We start from the raw sequence: 15,621 nt of genomic DNA on the forward strand, positions 1-15,621 counted from the left end.
ATAAAAATCAACAGTTTTATTATATTCCCTTTTATATAATTAACTCATTGTAAGTTGTTCCTGGGTAAATAAATCGGCAAGTCCACTGGGTTCATCTGAATATACGAGATTGAAGATGTTCCTACTATAGCGAATAGAATTGCCACATCGTCGTCGTATTTCGAGTGGAGCGTACAGAAGTCCACGCCAGATGGAAATGCGGATGATTCCCTGAAAGCAATAGAAAATGTTTTGTAATAGCTGTAGGTAAAGTGTGCAATAGATGAGCATATGTAGTTCAAAGATTGCTTAATTCAACCGAGAGGTCACATAGTGCTTTTAACGACTACTGTGGGTACTTATAGAACTCTAAAAACTATCATATTTATTTAGATTCCATTCACTTACAGGTTTTTCATAGCAACCAGTGTGAGCATTCACAAAAAAGAGGGGATAGTATGAGGCTCATCAATGAAATTGTCCTGCAGTAAGCCATAACATAACTTAGGCTAAAAAATACTCACGCAATACAGATCACCCTGAAGTGTGGTGTTGGTTTCTTGGTTTTCTTAAAGTTGGCCACATCTCTGTTGTAGACATCGAAATGTACACTAAGACTGCATTCTTCTTCAACATCTGTTGTTGTCTTTACGATACTCAACTTTTTCAATACATTATGAAGGTCCGTGCAGTCTTCGGGTTTTATTATAGAATCTAATTTGATGCTCTCGTTTTGAGAATGAACCTCATATTTCAAAGCTGCTTCTTTACATGACTGCCAATATGCAATTTTTGCTGCAAGCCAGTTATTGAATTTAACAGGTTGACTTTTAATAAATTGGTAAAGAAATTCTTCACTGTGGTCCATTTGATTCCTAATTTCGCTTCTAAGAGGCACTTCTGCTCTACCAAAATCGTCTTCACTTGGCAACCAATATTTACTGAACATCTTTTTCAAATGATCACTATATTGAAACTTCTTTTTTAATGTAATCCGACTATTTTCACTCACTACGTCCAGTGAACTTTTGGCTGGGCTCTGTTTCTCTGAGAGTTGCTTCAGAATGTAAAAAGGGTTTCTCAGCTTTCTACTTTTGCGTGGTTTTGAATTATCTTCCATAGAGGTCTGAATTTCCTCAACAGCACAGTCTGAGTCAGATGATGACGCAATAACTATACGTCTTCTATCAATGACATCATAATTCGAGTCGAAGTAAACGTCAGCATTATAGGATTTGTTAAAAGTTTTGACAACATTCGAAAATGCTCTTTTATGCCGCGTTGTAAGTAATTTTTTACCTTCAAGATCTTTAAGCTTCACTGAAAATTGTTTCAATGCATTGAAATTCTCATCATATGACTCCATATCTTCTCTCTTTTTCTTCCTTGAACTAGACTGATCATCATCATCTAAGTTAATTGTATCCAGGATTATTTCATTTTCTATTATATCCAGTTGGGCTGTGAGTTCTATTCTCGCTTTGTACCTTACATTGTAAGTGTCAATCAGTCTCTGTAAGGCTTGAATATTCTGTTCTTGCCTATTCCCTGATGCTACTAGACTCTTTAACTTTAAAGCCAGCTTTTTAATGGATTCTAAGTGGTATTTTTTGGGATTTTCGAGTTTTCTTTTCCTTGCTCTTCTGGAATCAGCATTTTCGAGATTAGGAATCATTGAACGGGAAGGGATGCACCTAAACATAGGCTGCAGTCGTGGCAGGAATTGAAACCTGAAGGGCAAGCTAGTAAAAAACGGTCTTTGGTAGGTCCAGTGGTATTGATGCCAGTAGGGGTATGGTCGAAACTGTGGTGTTTGTTGAGGGAATCTAATATTAGGGAAAAATTGTGGATTAAAATGAATGTGGGTACTTCCGGAGAAAGCACCCCCTATTCTTCTCACATGCTGCTCATTAGCTTCATCAGAAACACTGTATGTTTGGGTACTGGATGATGGTGCTGGAGTTACAGATTTCAGCTTCAAATTTTCTAAATTCAAAACATATGCAGTATTGTTTAGGAACACATTTCTCGGTATAAGTTGTTCATTTGGAGCCTTAACGGTAACAACCTGTTTTTGATAAAAATCAGGCAAGTTTTCAGTGATGCAATGATCAACCATAACTGAGTTACTGGGTTTCAACTCTCTACAGGTCAATATTTCTATTTTATTTTGTATAATAACTGCAGAACTATTATTAACAATTTCTTCACTTATTTCAACATCATTTTCTTTAATTTCTTTGAAGTCATCATCACACAAATAAACACTTGAGCTTAGTTTACTTTCATTTGTATAACAACTTTCCATACATATAATTTCACAGTCATCCGATTTGGAGTTTTCTTTAATGTCTAGTAATGAACTTTGTTCATCACTAGATTCAATATTTTGAACTATATCTTTACTGCTTACATTATATCCTTCAGTCTTATAGCCTGTTTTTATATTCTCTATATGGTATTTTTGTTTATCAGATCCTTCAATCATATTATTATTATCTGTATTTTCCATATTTAAAGTATTAGTTATTTGACAGTCAGCAATGTTATCAGTTTGTTTAGCACAATCTTCTTCCATTTTCTGATTCATTTCTTCATTTTTCTCCTGTTCCTCAGTGATATCAGGAACTTCACATGTATGTTCACTACTAATAGATTTATTAACTTTCTCTGCAGTTTTAATAATTTCATTAGTGTCACCTTTTGCATTAATTGAAATATCATTCACATGGCAGTCAGTATTTTCTTTAGTTACTATTGCAATTTTTTTTTCTTTTTTGTTATCCAAGTCTTTATTGTCTTTCTGTTCTTCTGTGATACCAGCTTCTTCACATACTTGACCTCTACTTAATGATATCCCTGTTAGGTTTGCAGTTTGAGTATTTTGACTTTTTTCGTCATTTGAAGCATCATTCATCTGACAGTCAGCAATTTGATAATTTTCTTTTACACAAAGTACCTGCTTTTCTTGATCCATTTCTATATTTTCTCCATCTCCGTCTTTCAATTCTCCAGTGATAGCAGTAACTTTAATTGTTTCATCACTTTTTAATTCACCTACATTATCTTTTGTTTCGGCATTTTTAGTACTATCACTATTTTCATCATCAGAAATGTTTCTCATTTGGCAGTCTGTTATTTCTTTTGCATCATTTCCTTTAGTGTTTTCCTTCGTATTCTTAGTTTCTACATTTTCCTTACTAGTATTGGTTACTTCACATGTTTTCTCACTACTTGATGAGTCATCTACTGTACCTTCAGCTTCATCATTTTCAGTATCATTAGCTTTAAGATAAGTGTGTCTTAACACCTTGTATCCCAGTCTACTCAGTGAAGCATATACCTTATATTGACTTAGTGAGTTATTATCCTTCAAAAGTAAGGAATATGCTTGCTGAATTGATACTGTGACATCATTGTACTTCAACTGAAGGCAACTCTGTAACAAAGTAAAATCAATATCATGAATAGGAACTTGAACTGCAAATCCTTACAAGAATAAGTTAATTTCTCAGTTAATAAACAATACATGTGACTTAGCAGCTTTACAATGCACTTGCAGAGACAAATGCATACCTTGTCACTTTTTATCTTTACTGCCGATGGAATGGGGATGGTACCTATCCTATATGTGTTACTGTAAGCCCAAAGTAAAACCTTGTATTTACAGTGAAATATTGTTTGTTCACATATATGTGTGGAATGTCTCTATTGTATTCATCCCTTACCTGTCAACACAGTGAATCCTTGTATACTAAAAAGAATGGCAACATATTTGCGACTCCTCTGGATAGCATTTTCAAATTTCGGAAAACGGAAAAAAAAATTTACTTACAAAATTAAGCCAACAAATCTAAATTTCAAAAACTCTAAATTGACATGGCAACTGAAGGATTATAATAGTAAGGGTCGGTTGCACCAACGGTTTGTTATCGTTAAAGAGTTCGCAAAATTTTATTGCATGGAAAGTTACATAGTAAACTGCCGCGGCGTGCCGAGTTACGTTGAACTGTTTGTTGAGTGAGGATGGTGCAACTGGCCCATGGTACATACAAAACTTACAACTTCCATCAAATATAGTGCTTCCTCTGGATAGAGGTACAATTGTCTGCCGATGTTGTGACCGACATACTGCCAGTGTCCACCAGCATTCTTTGTCACCTCAGCTAGCTGCAGCTCATCATTCCAATCTGCTTGGCTTAAAGTACCACTGGAAGTAAAATAGGGTGTTTTTATTTATAGCCTTTTTAGAAAAAAAAATTATGCAGGCCCTTAGATTTCTCCAGCCCCAGCCCCTCAGCCCCTGTCTATGGCCACTGGTCCACATCCTTCCTGCAATATCTAGAATTTCTTCATACCGTCCTTTAAAATGTCTACCTCTCTTCCGTTTGCAGCGTCTTGGGTGCCATGTTGTATTATTTTACTCCAATAAATAGACTAACAAATATGGACAAAGAAGAAACTGATGTTTTTCTTTAGCAAGGCTCAGTAATTATTATGCAATGACTAGCTTTTCTATGTTACTTATAAATGTCAGTATGGAGGCATTCCAGAAGTGTCCGGTATGTGACACTATTTTTTTTAAACACTTCTGATAAAGCTAAGAAGTCAATATTTGGCATGATAATGTTTGATAACATAGCTATTTGGCTCCTCTACACTATCGGCGATGATAGACGATGACTGGCAGGAATGATAGTGTAGAGGGCATACTCGGCAGTAATCGCTAGTCATCACCAATCATCACCTGTGACCCGTGAGTTGTCAGTTTTTTGAGAAAGCATCAAAGGGAATCACTGGGTGGTTGCGTTGTACAGGCGATTATGTGGATGCTCGCACGTTGATCTTGCCAATGATACTATCTGTGACGGCGACATCGAAATCGATGTGGAGGACTAGGTGTATATGTAATAAAAGTAATATGTATATATTTATCATTATTACAGAAATGATAAATATGCCGTTAAGGATGTGTTTTTGAGGAAATTTGGTAAATTTCAGGTATAAACACTTCCTTAACGGCATATTTTATTAAAAAGATGCTCAATTTAAATAATACTAAAACAATACTAACCACTTTTCTATCCGTTCGACTTCAATGATGTGTCTACGAGCTTCCAGTGAGCTCTGAATCTGCTTTTGTTCCAACCAAGAACCATTTGGGATTACATCCTTCAAGCCTAATTCAGGTAAAGAACTATTGACCTTTTTCGCTCCCTGAATAACAAGCTCCTCGCCTCTAAAAACATTACAACCGTTATCAATTTCTGCAAATTTGCATTCCTGTGGTAACTTGCCTGGCGTTGTTATAACTATACTTACGATAGCATCTTAAACGTATCCATATTATCAATATTAAACTTATTTATAGGTAGAAACAACAACTGTTAAGAATATTATACTCATTCGTAAAATAGTTCATTTTTTATAACCAAAGCAATTACACCGAAAACCGACAACGAAGTATTCTCTATTGTTTTTTATGACGTCTGTCAAAAAAGGAACAGTGTTGCGTGTGCAGGAAAATTAAAAAGGCTCTACAGACGGCTGCTATCAATATACATCAATCAAAGAATATGGCATTTTTCTTTTATATTATGTAATGTCTTGTTTGTTTGTGCTTACGAATAAAATCTCATTCTATTCTATTCTATTCAATGACACAATTTTTAACAATAATATTTTTCACCTCAGCAGCTCGAACAAGCCTACTTTCGTCACTCCCTGGAGTGAGGAAAGTGCGACTTTCCTCACTCCAGGGAGTGGAACAAAGTAGCTTTTTAATTTAGCGAAGGCCATGAACTGCCACTTCATACTTTTATTACATTTTTTTTGTTTTTGTTTTGTCTGTATTATTATTCTGTCTGTCTGTATTATTCGCCATCGTCTCCTACCTATGATACCACCCGGTCGGTGATAAGGACAAAGCATGGCATTTTTTTCTCTTTTCTCTTATAGGAATCGCAATAAGACTATCTTTCTCTATCAAAGAGTGTCGGCTACGATCAATTGTTTCATTCTAGCTATCGATCTATCTCACTCTGTTGGGCCGATATATCGCATGATAGCGACTGGCAATAAACACATGGATTAATAAAAAAAAATTGAAACATTTTCAACTCTTCGCGCGTCACGGCGTCATTGGTCAGTGTGAATTCTGTGTGATTTTACCTACTAATAAATTATTTTTATGAAACAAGTTAAGTATTTCAATTGTGCTTTCTAAATGCATTGTGCATTCTAAACTAACTTCCCTTAATAAATATGGAAACAAATTATGTATCGCAATAAGATCGAAAATCGCAATGCTTTTTCTTTCGAGCAAATCCACGCGAATAAAATTGGGATGTATAAAATGTGTATAAATCATATTCGCGTATTCGCGCGATGCATATTATGCGGATTTGGGTATTAATGTGTACCTACTAAATAGCTTTTTATTAATTATAGCTTTTAACAAAATCCATACAAATTTTAAAAGTAAAATTCGAAATGGTCGAAAAATCATTAATAAATCGGAACAAAACTCCTTTAATCATTATTCTGAGGAACAAAAAACCAGACGAAGCTGTAACGGGTGGTGAAAGAAGAAACTTAACCCTTCTTTGCATGGTGATGAAAATTTCCATCGTAACATTGTCATATGAATTAAAGGTAGGTTTGGACTGTTTGGAGTACTTTGGAGGTGATTGATATTTATATTGGCGACCTACGGGCAGGTTCCTACTTCGCCAAGGCTGAGTTTAGCCATTCAGCAGGGAAATGCGGCTGGTGCGCTGGGGACGATGCCCCGGGCTAGTTTGTTATATGTTTTTGTAAGCAAACTGTATTTTTTTTGTTTTAAATTTTAAGCAATTAAATGATAATAAAATCCATTTTTAAGTCCCCGGTAAGCTCGGTCGAATTTCACCATCCCATACAAACAGAGTTTCGTTCTCATTTTAAAACTACGTATTGGATTGTAGTGAAACTTTGCACATACAATGACATTAGGCATATCTAGTTCTGTAATTAGTTTATATAGCTCTTTGTTTTATATACAAACAAACGAAATATTGCAAAAACAAGTTTTGTATGAAAAACTTTTAAATTCGCTGTATTTTTAACTACTTATGGTATCTGAAGCTACATAAACTAATTACAGACAAATATACCTATCCTATTGTAAGTACAATGTTTCAGAGCAATCTAGCTAGTCGTTTTAAAATGAGAGCGTAACGTTTGTATGGAGAATCGAGCTTGCCGGGGACTCTTAAGACTGACAACTTTCAACAACAGTACAGCGTGAAATGGAACGTAGCTGCCGGGCTAGCACATGATTGGCGCGAGAGTATCTCGCCGCGACATAGACTACGCGTCCCCCTTTAATTCATACAGTTAGTAAAAGACGGGTAGTCTATCTCGCGGCGAGATACTGTCGCGTCAATCATGGGCTCGACTGAGAAAAATAAAATAAACAGAATTTTGACAATTTTGACATTTCGGGTTCGCCGTTACGCGCCAATTACGAAAACGTTTAGAGTTGGACCAAGATAAGTCTGCAACGATTTTGATAACACACGCAGTGCAAGTGATACGTCATAATTTCATAGAAGTTTGACGTTTAAAATAACAGTTGCAGACTTTTCTAGGTCTTAAACTTTCAAGCTTCAGATTTGACTAGTTCCTATATAGTTCTTCTAGTTAGTATAGTTTTTTATAGTAGGGTATGTAAGCGCCTTGAGTATGCACTTTTGTCTCAGGCGATGCCGCTTGGCACGATTGTTCCTTAGGTCAAACAAAGCTGGTTTGGCCCGGTAGCCACCAGATCGCGCTCCCGAGTCCCGACCCGTGGTCCAACTACCGTGCATACCCCCAAAAAAGGGAGAGGAAAGGGTCGACTCCTATGTTTCTTCCTGCTCTTAGCCTCTTAGCAACTAAGGCAAGTAATATATCATTTTCGTATAATTTAGGGACGAGGAATTCATTTATGAAATAATGAATAAATCATTTTTTTGTACGAAAATGTATAATAATTATTTCAAAAATGAATTTTTCGTCCCTAAATTACACGAATATACGAAAATGATATATTAGTTGCTAAGACTTGTACGAATTGGACCTGGGGAGTCGACCCCCCACCCCCCCTGGTAGGCCCGGTACGATCTCGTGGCTACCGGGCCAAATCAGCTTTGTTTGACCTAAGGAACAATCGTGCCAAGCGGCATTTGCCTGAGACTAAAGTGCATACTGTTCCATACTTACCCTAAATATTTACTGTCCTTACTTACCCTACTATTTATATTCTGATGACATGATAACATATTTTCGAATTTAATTTCATAATAAATAAAAAAAATTACCTGTTTCTATTTTGTAATACATCATTTTTAGGGTTCCGTACCCAAAGAGTAAAAACGGGTCTGTCTGTCCGTCACCAGGCTGTATCTCATGAACCGTGATAGCTAGACAGTCGAAATTTTCACAGATGATGTATTTCTGTTGCTGCTATAACAAGAAATACTAAAAAGTACGGAACCCTCGGTGCGCGAGTCCGACTCGCACTTTGCCGGTTTTTATCATGATAATCTCAAACGAATAATACCTACTGTTAAGCGAAACTTTCCTATGTTTCTAAAGTTAAACCAAGAAACACGTCGTAGGTAGGTAGGTACAAAACAAAGCGACGTTCAAAGCTTGTTTGTATACTCACAAGAGAAATTGCAAGCAATTCAATTGTGAACTATCCGTCCAGAAAATCGAGTAAATTGTACGCGCTATCTTACTAAATCAACTAAACTCTATTATCTTGTATCGCGACATCGACTAAAACAATTAAGAGACTGCACAACCAGATGAGAGCAACTGAAGTTGGCACCAACTACCTTACAGATCAATCAGGGACTCTCAAACTTAGTCGGGTAGTAGTTGTAGCGTAAGCTACACAGTTGTAGACTCGCGTAGTAGGTACTACGTAGCGTAGCATGCCTGACAGCTATCGATTAGTGCTCCGGAATTACACGAAGCCGGCCGATCACACACGAACGAGCCCGACGGAGCTCGAGCGTCCATACATAGCGGAAGTAATGAAATGTACAGAAAGATATGAACCGGAAAAATTGTCGTCTTTTTCTTCGCGTCGCGTCTTATCCGCGTCCCGACTCCCTTTGTCGGTTTTTCCTTTCAACGTGTTTTGCCTGCAGGTTACAAATGGGTCTCGTATGCAACATGACATTTTTACCATATATATAACAATCGCTTTACAGTAAGCTTCATTATAAAATAGGGTTAAGTGCTTAAACTGTAAAAGCCTCATCTCAAATCGGAGAGCGTCATTAAACTTGAAGTTAATTGGCCCTAGGTACGAGAGAGTACTCGAGGATGTCGCTAGTAACGTTACGACCGCAGTCTGCGAGGGCTGGAGGCGATTTAACGTATTGTAATATGAGGCGCCACCCCCGGCCTCCCCCTTCAGTCGGGGGCTCTACACCATAGCTCAACGGAACGGAATAGTCGCCCGTTCACGCACGCTAGCAAAGCAACGCCGGCAGCATCGATTTTAATTCTTTTAAAATTCGAATTTCGAACCGGAAGTTAGCGATACATTTTTTTTAAACGGTCGCCGTTTCAGTGGCAAAGACTGCATTGAGGGTTATTAACGATATATTTTGACGTGAGCGCTCGTAGCTAACTTCACGCGGCTCTAATGGGGTGATGGATAGTGTTATCGGCGCTTGTTATTCGCGGTGAAACATGCTTCAATCCTCTTCATGGAAATAGCTTTAGTGGAAAACCCAATACCGTTTTCCATAGGGTGTGTTGTAGTTTTACGTGAGATAGTTCGATGTGGATTTTCACGTTTAATACGCTGAGATACTTTGATGTATATTTTTATATTTGGAAGATTAATTGGCTAAAGTGAGGTGATGTTTATGTATTTACAGTGCACAGTTTTTGCTGAGTGCATTGGATCCTGAAAATACTTAAGGTGAGTTAATAATATTATAACTGTTAAATAACAAAATAATTTTTAATAATTTTATTTCTAATCATTATTTTATAATTGATTAATTCCAAGACGAAGTTTTTTTATGAACATGAACGCAAAAAAAAATCAACACAAAATTATACTTGACAAAAAATAATGCAAAAAACAAAAAAAAACTGGCTGAATCTGGAGAAGGCCTTCACCCGAAGAGGGGTCTCTACAAAATAGAAATATTTTTTAACTTAAAAAATAATTATATTGTAGAGAATTAATAGGCTTTTTATTTTATTTTATTGATTTATTTAAATAAACTTTATATTTAGGCGTTTGTGTCTCTGCTTGAACCACATGTTGCAAAAACTATAATAAATAATAGTTAGTTTACGTATTTATAACGTATAATAAATATGTAGATTATGTAGTATATAAATGAAGTAATAATCATATTAATTTATTTTAAATATTATTTGTGTTTATACATTTATAAGCCGGTTAAAGATAATATTTAAACAAAATTGACAAATTACTAAAGACTGTTAAAAAGGTAAACATACTATTTATTTTGATTAAAGCGCCATCTATACGCGAGTGACCGTAAACCGTAGTTCCGATTCCGACCATCGCGAGAAGCGCCCAGGTGTCAGCCGGCGACACTGCAGTCACGCGTTGACGCGCGCTGAAATACCCGTGTAGGCGTAGATCGCGTCGCGATAAACAATATTATGTTTTCATCCTTATCAATACCAGCAAAGTGTTTCCAGTACATGATGCTTCTCTAAATATTTACCCAGAACGTCTGTTTCCTAGTGTGAATGCAAGTGTTTGTGTGAGTGTTTTGTTTTTGCCGTGGATTTTGGCGGTGCAAGGCGGTTGCCGGCATGCGGAAAGCAAACGGTGAGGAACAAGATGCAGCTAAGAAACTGGAAGCATGTTTCGCCCGATAATGTAGAGATAAGAGCATTGAATTGCCCGGTTTAAGAAGATAAAGGTTGAAAGTGCGGAATATTGTCATTCCACGCACTGTATTATTCCATTGAAAGCGATAGGGCGAGTTAAATGCCAACCGTCGGGGGCGCCTCACCTTTAATAATAATCGTGGATCGTGGGGCTGACACGCTTCAATATCCGTTACAAATTTCACTGAACTCTCCAAATAAATATTGAATAGGTACTCCTCAGAAGGTGAAGAGATCCTTAATACTTATCTACCTAGTAGACTAGACGCATTCTTATAGGAAAAATGTGTCTTCGAAAACTAGAAAATTATACGGAAAAACTAAAATGAGTATAGATAGTTTTATTATCTAGAAACATGCTTATACGAAGATTAGGAAGAAATTAAGTATGAAGCCTCAAACAATGATTCTATTCTCCTCGCAAACTGAAGAATCAGAGAAGAAAGGATAGTTTACTAGGAACATTCTTATAGGAAGAGAAGTTAGTTTTTGTATGAAACTTCAAAATGTAATTATAATTAATCAAGATTTAGCATTCCCCAAAAAATAGAGAATTAAAGGAAGGGATCGAGAGATTTTTCGTGCTTTTAATGAGGTTGGCAATTGTTAAAGGTTTTTATAGATGGCGCCACTATAGGTTTTACCTGTCTCTAGTTTTGTTCTATAAGATTTGGCTAACAGGGCATAATATTCCAAAAAGAAAACAATCACTCGTAGGATTGTCAGGTAAAAACGTATGCTGGCGCCCTCTGTAAAATACTTCGACCGGGCAACCCTTGGAGGATATAACCAACTAATTTGCTGTACAAAAAAGTCTGCAAATTTTTGCGGGGGAGGGAACGTCAAATGTATACGTAACGTCAAAATAGCCATGACAGATAAACGTCAAACGTCATACATTGTGTATGACCATTGGCCGACTATTTTCGACAGAGGGGAACGCCTTTTAATGGCTACTCCGTTTTGTTATATCCTCTAAGGGCTAACCCCATTAGGAAGAAAATCAGTAGGTAGAATGATTAAAATGTTGTAACTTGTGTGCAAGAAGTTTATAATATTGGCTGTCACAAGAAGATAAAAAGTGAACATCTCAACAGAACGAAATCATTAACCGTAGCAGATCCCATACAAATGGGCCATAAACGTAATCCGACAATGTTGGATGGGTGGCTCGCTGCCCGATTCTGACACTAAACCAGCAGCCAATACATTTTGCCGAGACTATAGTATAGTATAGACAAGCAAATACCTATTGTATAACTCCGTATAAAATGAATAGTCTAACGAAAAAACGTGCCTCGGAAATCAAGAAAATTTGATTCTCGCACTGATGGCGCTACCACCTATACCAACCTTTGGCCTATTCTCGTTTAGATGGCGTTGACGGTTTCGTTTGTTATTTTACAATTTTAACACATATATATCAGTGCAAGAACATGCGTCAAAAGCATATAAAAATAATAAAAACAAATAAAAAAATCATTAATTATCCATATATATATATAATATGTACATTTTTTGATATTTTTATTTTTAGTTTGCGTCGTGTGTCGATTGATGGCAGTAAATTTACTGTGACTACAAAATTTACTATGACAGTACCCCTCTATCTTATATATTCTCTTTGCCCTTTGGACGGAGTATCTGCCGTAAAACTATGAACTTTCTCAAAAACTTCAGCTTTTGAAGATGGAGTAATAAGTAGCGATTTACACATACACTAGAGAACAAGGAAAATGGGTGATATTATACGGAAATTTCCGCAAAAAGTGTCAGACTTTCATTGCTCTTCAATGTACTACAGTCATTATAACAGTCAGCAGCTGCGTATATGTGGTATATTGGCATCACACCTACCTAGTCCAAATATTTTTAAGTACTTACTCTACTAGAATTAGTACTTCTAGGTAGGTACTAGCTAGTACCTGTTAGTAATTGTTGTCATTAATAATTTTCACTTTTAGGTTGCCCATTTTAGGTTACGCGTATACGGAATTCGCGCGCGGTCAGTATAAGCGTATCCTAAAATGGGCAACCTAAAAGTATAAGCGTGCATGCACAGAGTGGTGTCATTTTGTACGTACGGGCGCGGCGCACATCCCCCCACTTCCTCGACCTCCGAATGCACGGACTTGGCGCGCGGACAGTACCTACTAGCTACTAGCAAGTTAGCCATGCCATATTTGTTTATATAGTTTGTCAAGGGACTGTCTCATTTTGGGCGTAGACGGAGTCATACTGTCTTTGTCTTGCACTGGTGCTGGCGCCCAGAAGATGGGGATGAGTGTAGTTTTATTTGTTCTCAGTAAATGACAAGATTTGCTTGACCAACTATAGTTTTGGCCGAGTCGCCATATTAAGTTCAAGGCCAAGCGAAAGATAAAAATCATTAATCGATCAGTTGACGGCAATTATGTAAAACAGCACCTTGGAATTAATCAATAATACCGGTTGAAAGTTGATTCAGATGTAAATTCGATAACATTTCGTGAACGCGCTGGGGGGTCCCTCGTAGGCCCACCGTTCTGCCCGTAGTACTAATTACTTCAAGGGATATTACTGCAATGTTCTGTCACCAGAGTGCAGCACTAGCCTTTTTAGTAAACCATAGTAGTAACTTATACATACTGTACCTTTAACAGGTTTTTGACAAGTTTTCAGAGATAATAAAATATGACATTGATGCATCAAGGCGGTTTATTTACAGAGGACCTACCGGGAAACGCGAATCCGAAATTTCGCTATCTGCCTCTTTATCGCTCGAATCGAATATGCAAGTGTCAGAGATGTTAGATAACGAAATTTCGATTTTTTTGTTTATAAACCCTCGGATTGTGGTACTGGCGCCCCCTTCGCAGAGTTTCACGTAATATTCCCTATTCGAACAGTTGCATTTCTTTTGTTTCGTTCGATTTTAAAACAAAATAAATACAAACCATGCCTCCTTCACTATTGATTTTGAAATTCAACTGGCATTTTTTTGTATGGTGGGCTTTCGTTGTCCTAATACAACGCGACTACGGGATTTTCGAAAGTTCGCGCGAATTTTACTCGTGATAACGCACGATCAAACATCATCATATCAGCCCTTTATCGCCCACTGCTGAGCATAGGCCTCTCTTCCAGTACGCCACTTGTCCTGGTCCTAAGCTAATCTCATCCAGAAGTGACCCGCAATCTTCCGGATGTCGTCCACCCAACGAGCCAACGGAAGCCCCTGGCTTCTTTCATTCGAAAGCGGCCACCATTCCGTTAACATTTTAGTCCACCTGCGATCACGATCAAACATATTGAACTCGATTACTCGAATAGGTGTCCGGTGTCCTAACTGGCAATCGCGCGGACGACCTCTTAGGAGGATACACACATGTACAGTCGCCATCAGAAATATCGGAGCAGCCAAGGTGCTCACAAATACCTGAACACGCTGCTATAGTCAAGCGTGTTCAGATATTTTTGATCACCTCGACCGCTCCGATATATCTGATGGCGACTTGAAACAGAAACACTCACTGATCATTGTTGTACTTTATGCCTTTATGTTTAAGAATTTAACAATGACAGTGTCATTGTTAAATTCGTTGTGATTATGACACATTTAACCGATCCTTATGGCAAGGAGATAACGTAACTTAAAGGCCAATTCGAGTTTTACTTATTCGATCTCTTTCCCATATGATACTGATCTGTCAGTGTCAAAAGTGACGGTTTTGGCTGAATAAATGTCACTTTTGACACTGACAGAACAGTATCATATCGAAAACAGGTCAAATTGGCCTGACTGTCAGTTAAATGCCGCTATGGGACACGGTAGTCTTAAGATTTATTGTTTAATGATTGCGGCAGACAGCGCCGAACATATATTTGTTTTGATAACACGCACGGATGAAGATGGACGGTAGGGTTATCAGATACAAATATGTAATCCCTACTTGACATTATAAAATGTGTAACTCTGTCTGTAACAGTCAAGGTATTAAATATCGACACAGACAAAGTGCCAAAAATATATACTACCTTAATGTATGGGCAACATTTGACTGGTAATTCCTATGGCAAGGAGATAAGGCCTATCGTGAGTCTTCTGGGACGCGGTAGTCACAAGATTTATTGTTTAATGATTGCGATAGACAACGCCGAAGCCAAACATCTATTTGTTTTGATAACACGCACGGATGAAGACACGTAGGGCTACCAGATACACATGTATCATATAAATATAAAGCCCTGCTGACAAAATACGACGTGGAGATCATAGAAACGAATATACTTAAAATGTCATTCTTACTTGTCCTATCATAAACAAACACTTCTCGAAGACATTATTACACAATAACCATCACTTCAAATGTTGATCTTAAAGAAACTCACAAAATATTGAAATCAACCAAATAACCACTGAAAAATATCATTTCTTATTATCTTCTTGGTCTCTCTAAAAATACTATTATTTTCATCGACATCTAGCGTCAAGTAGCGCAACTCTCAGTACTGCTACTCGACAATAGATGTAGTGGCAAAGGGAAAGTCTAATGCTCAACGATTTTCAGCCAATATTATAACCGGATTAACCGGAACTCTATATTCAACTCCTTCTGCTTATAATATTAGTCATAAATTGTTGAGAGTTGAGCGGTACACTTTTCGTCAGTCACGACACATGGGAATGGGACATCTAGTGTCGAGTAGCAGTACTGATAGTTTCGCTACTTGACGCTA

The 15,621-nt window shown here is 37.3% G+C and overlaps 2 protein-coding genes across 2 annotated transcripts in view; one reads left to right on the forward strand and one right to left on the reverse strand.

The window, feature by feature from the left end:
- Nucleotide 1: 1 nt before the first annotated feature.
- On the reverse strand, nt 2-5,454 carry LOC134744380 (uncharacterized). Its single transcript, XM_063678164.1, has 5 exons — nt 5,302-5,454; nt 5,054-5,218; nt 4,042-4,189; nt 504-3,418; nt 2-210 (listed from the first exon to the last, which is right to left on the reverse strand). The coding sequence occupies exons 1-5, from the start codon at nt 5,322-5,324 to the stop codon at nt 45-47; spliced, it is 3,417 nt and encodes a 1,138-aa protein (XP_063534234.1). The 5' UTR covers nt 5,325-5,454; the 3' UTR covers nt 2-44.
- Nucleotides 5,455-10,608: 5,154 nt separating this feature from the next.
- Nucleotides 10,609-15,621, forward strand: part of LOC134744385 (caskin-2) — a 394,551-nt gene continuing 389,538 nt past the window's right edge. The window contains exon 1 of the mRNA XM_063678180.1: nt 10,609-10,840. Within this exon, the coding sequence (XP_063534250.1) occupies nt 10,825-10,840 (16 nt within the window). The 5' untranslated portion in view covers nt 10,609-10,824. The remainder of the gene's footprint in view (nt 10,841-15,621) is intronic.

This window comes from Cydia strobilella, chromosome 9 (genome assembly GCF_947568885.1).
Source record: "Cydia strobilella chromosome 9, ilCydStro3.1, whole genome shotgun sequence".
Taxonomy (NCBI): Eukaryota; Metazoa; Arthropoda; class Insecta; order Lepidoptera; family Tortricidae; genus Cydia; species Cydia strobilella.

What these genes read in the sequence shown, in the direction of transcription:
- LOC134744380 (XM_063678164.1), bottom strand. Translation starts at nt 5,324, where the DNA reads ATGGATACGTTTAAGATGCTATC. An exon ending in GATACGTTTAAGATGCTATC is followed by an intron (nt 5,219 to 5,301) that starts GTAAGTATAGTT and finishes TAATGTTTTTAG; the next exon opens with AGGCGAGGAGCTTGTTATTC. An exon ending in CACTATATTTGATGGAAGTT is followed by an intron (nt 3,419 to 4,041) that starts GTAAGTTTTGTA and finishes ACTTTGTTACAG; the next exon opens with AGTTGCCTTCAGTTGAAGTA.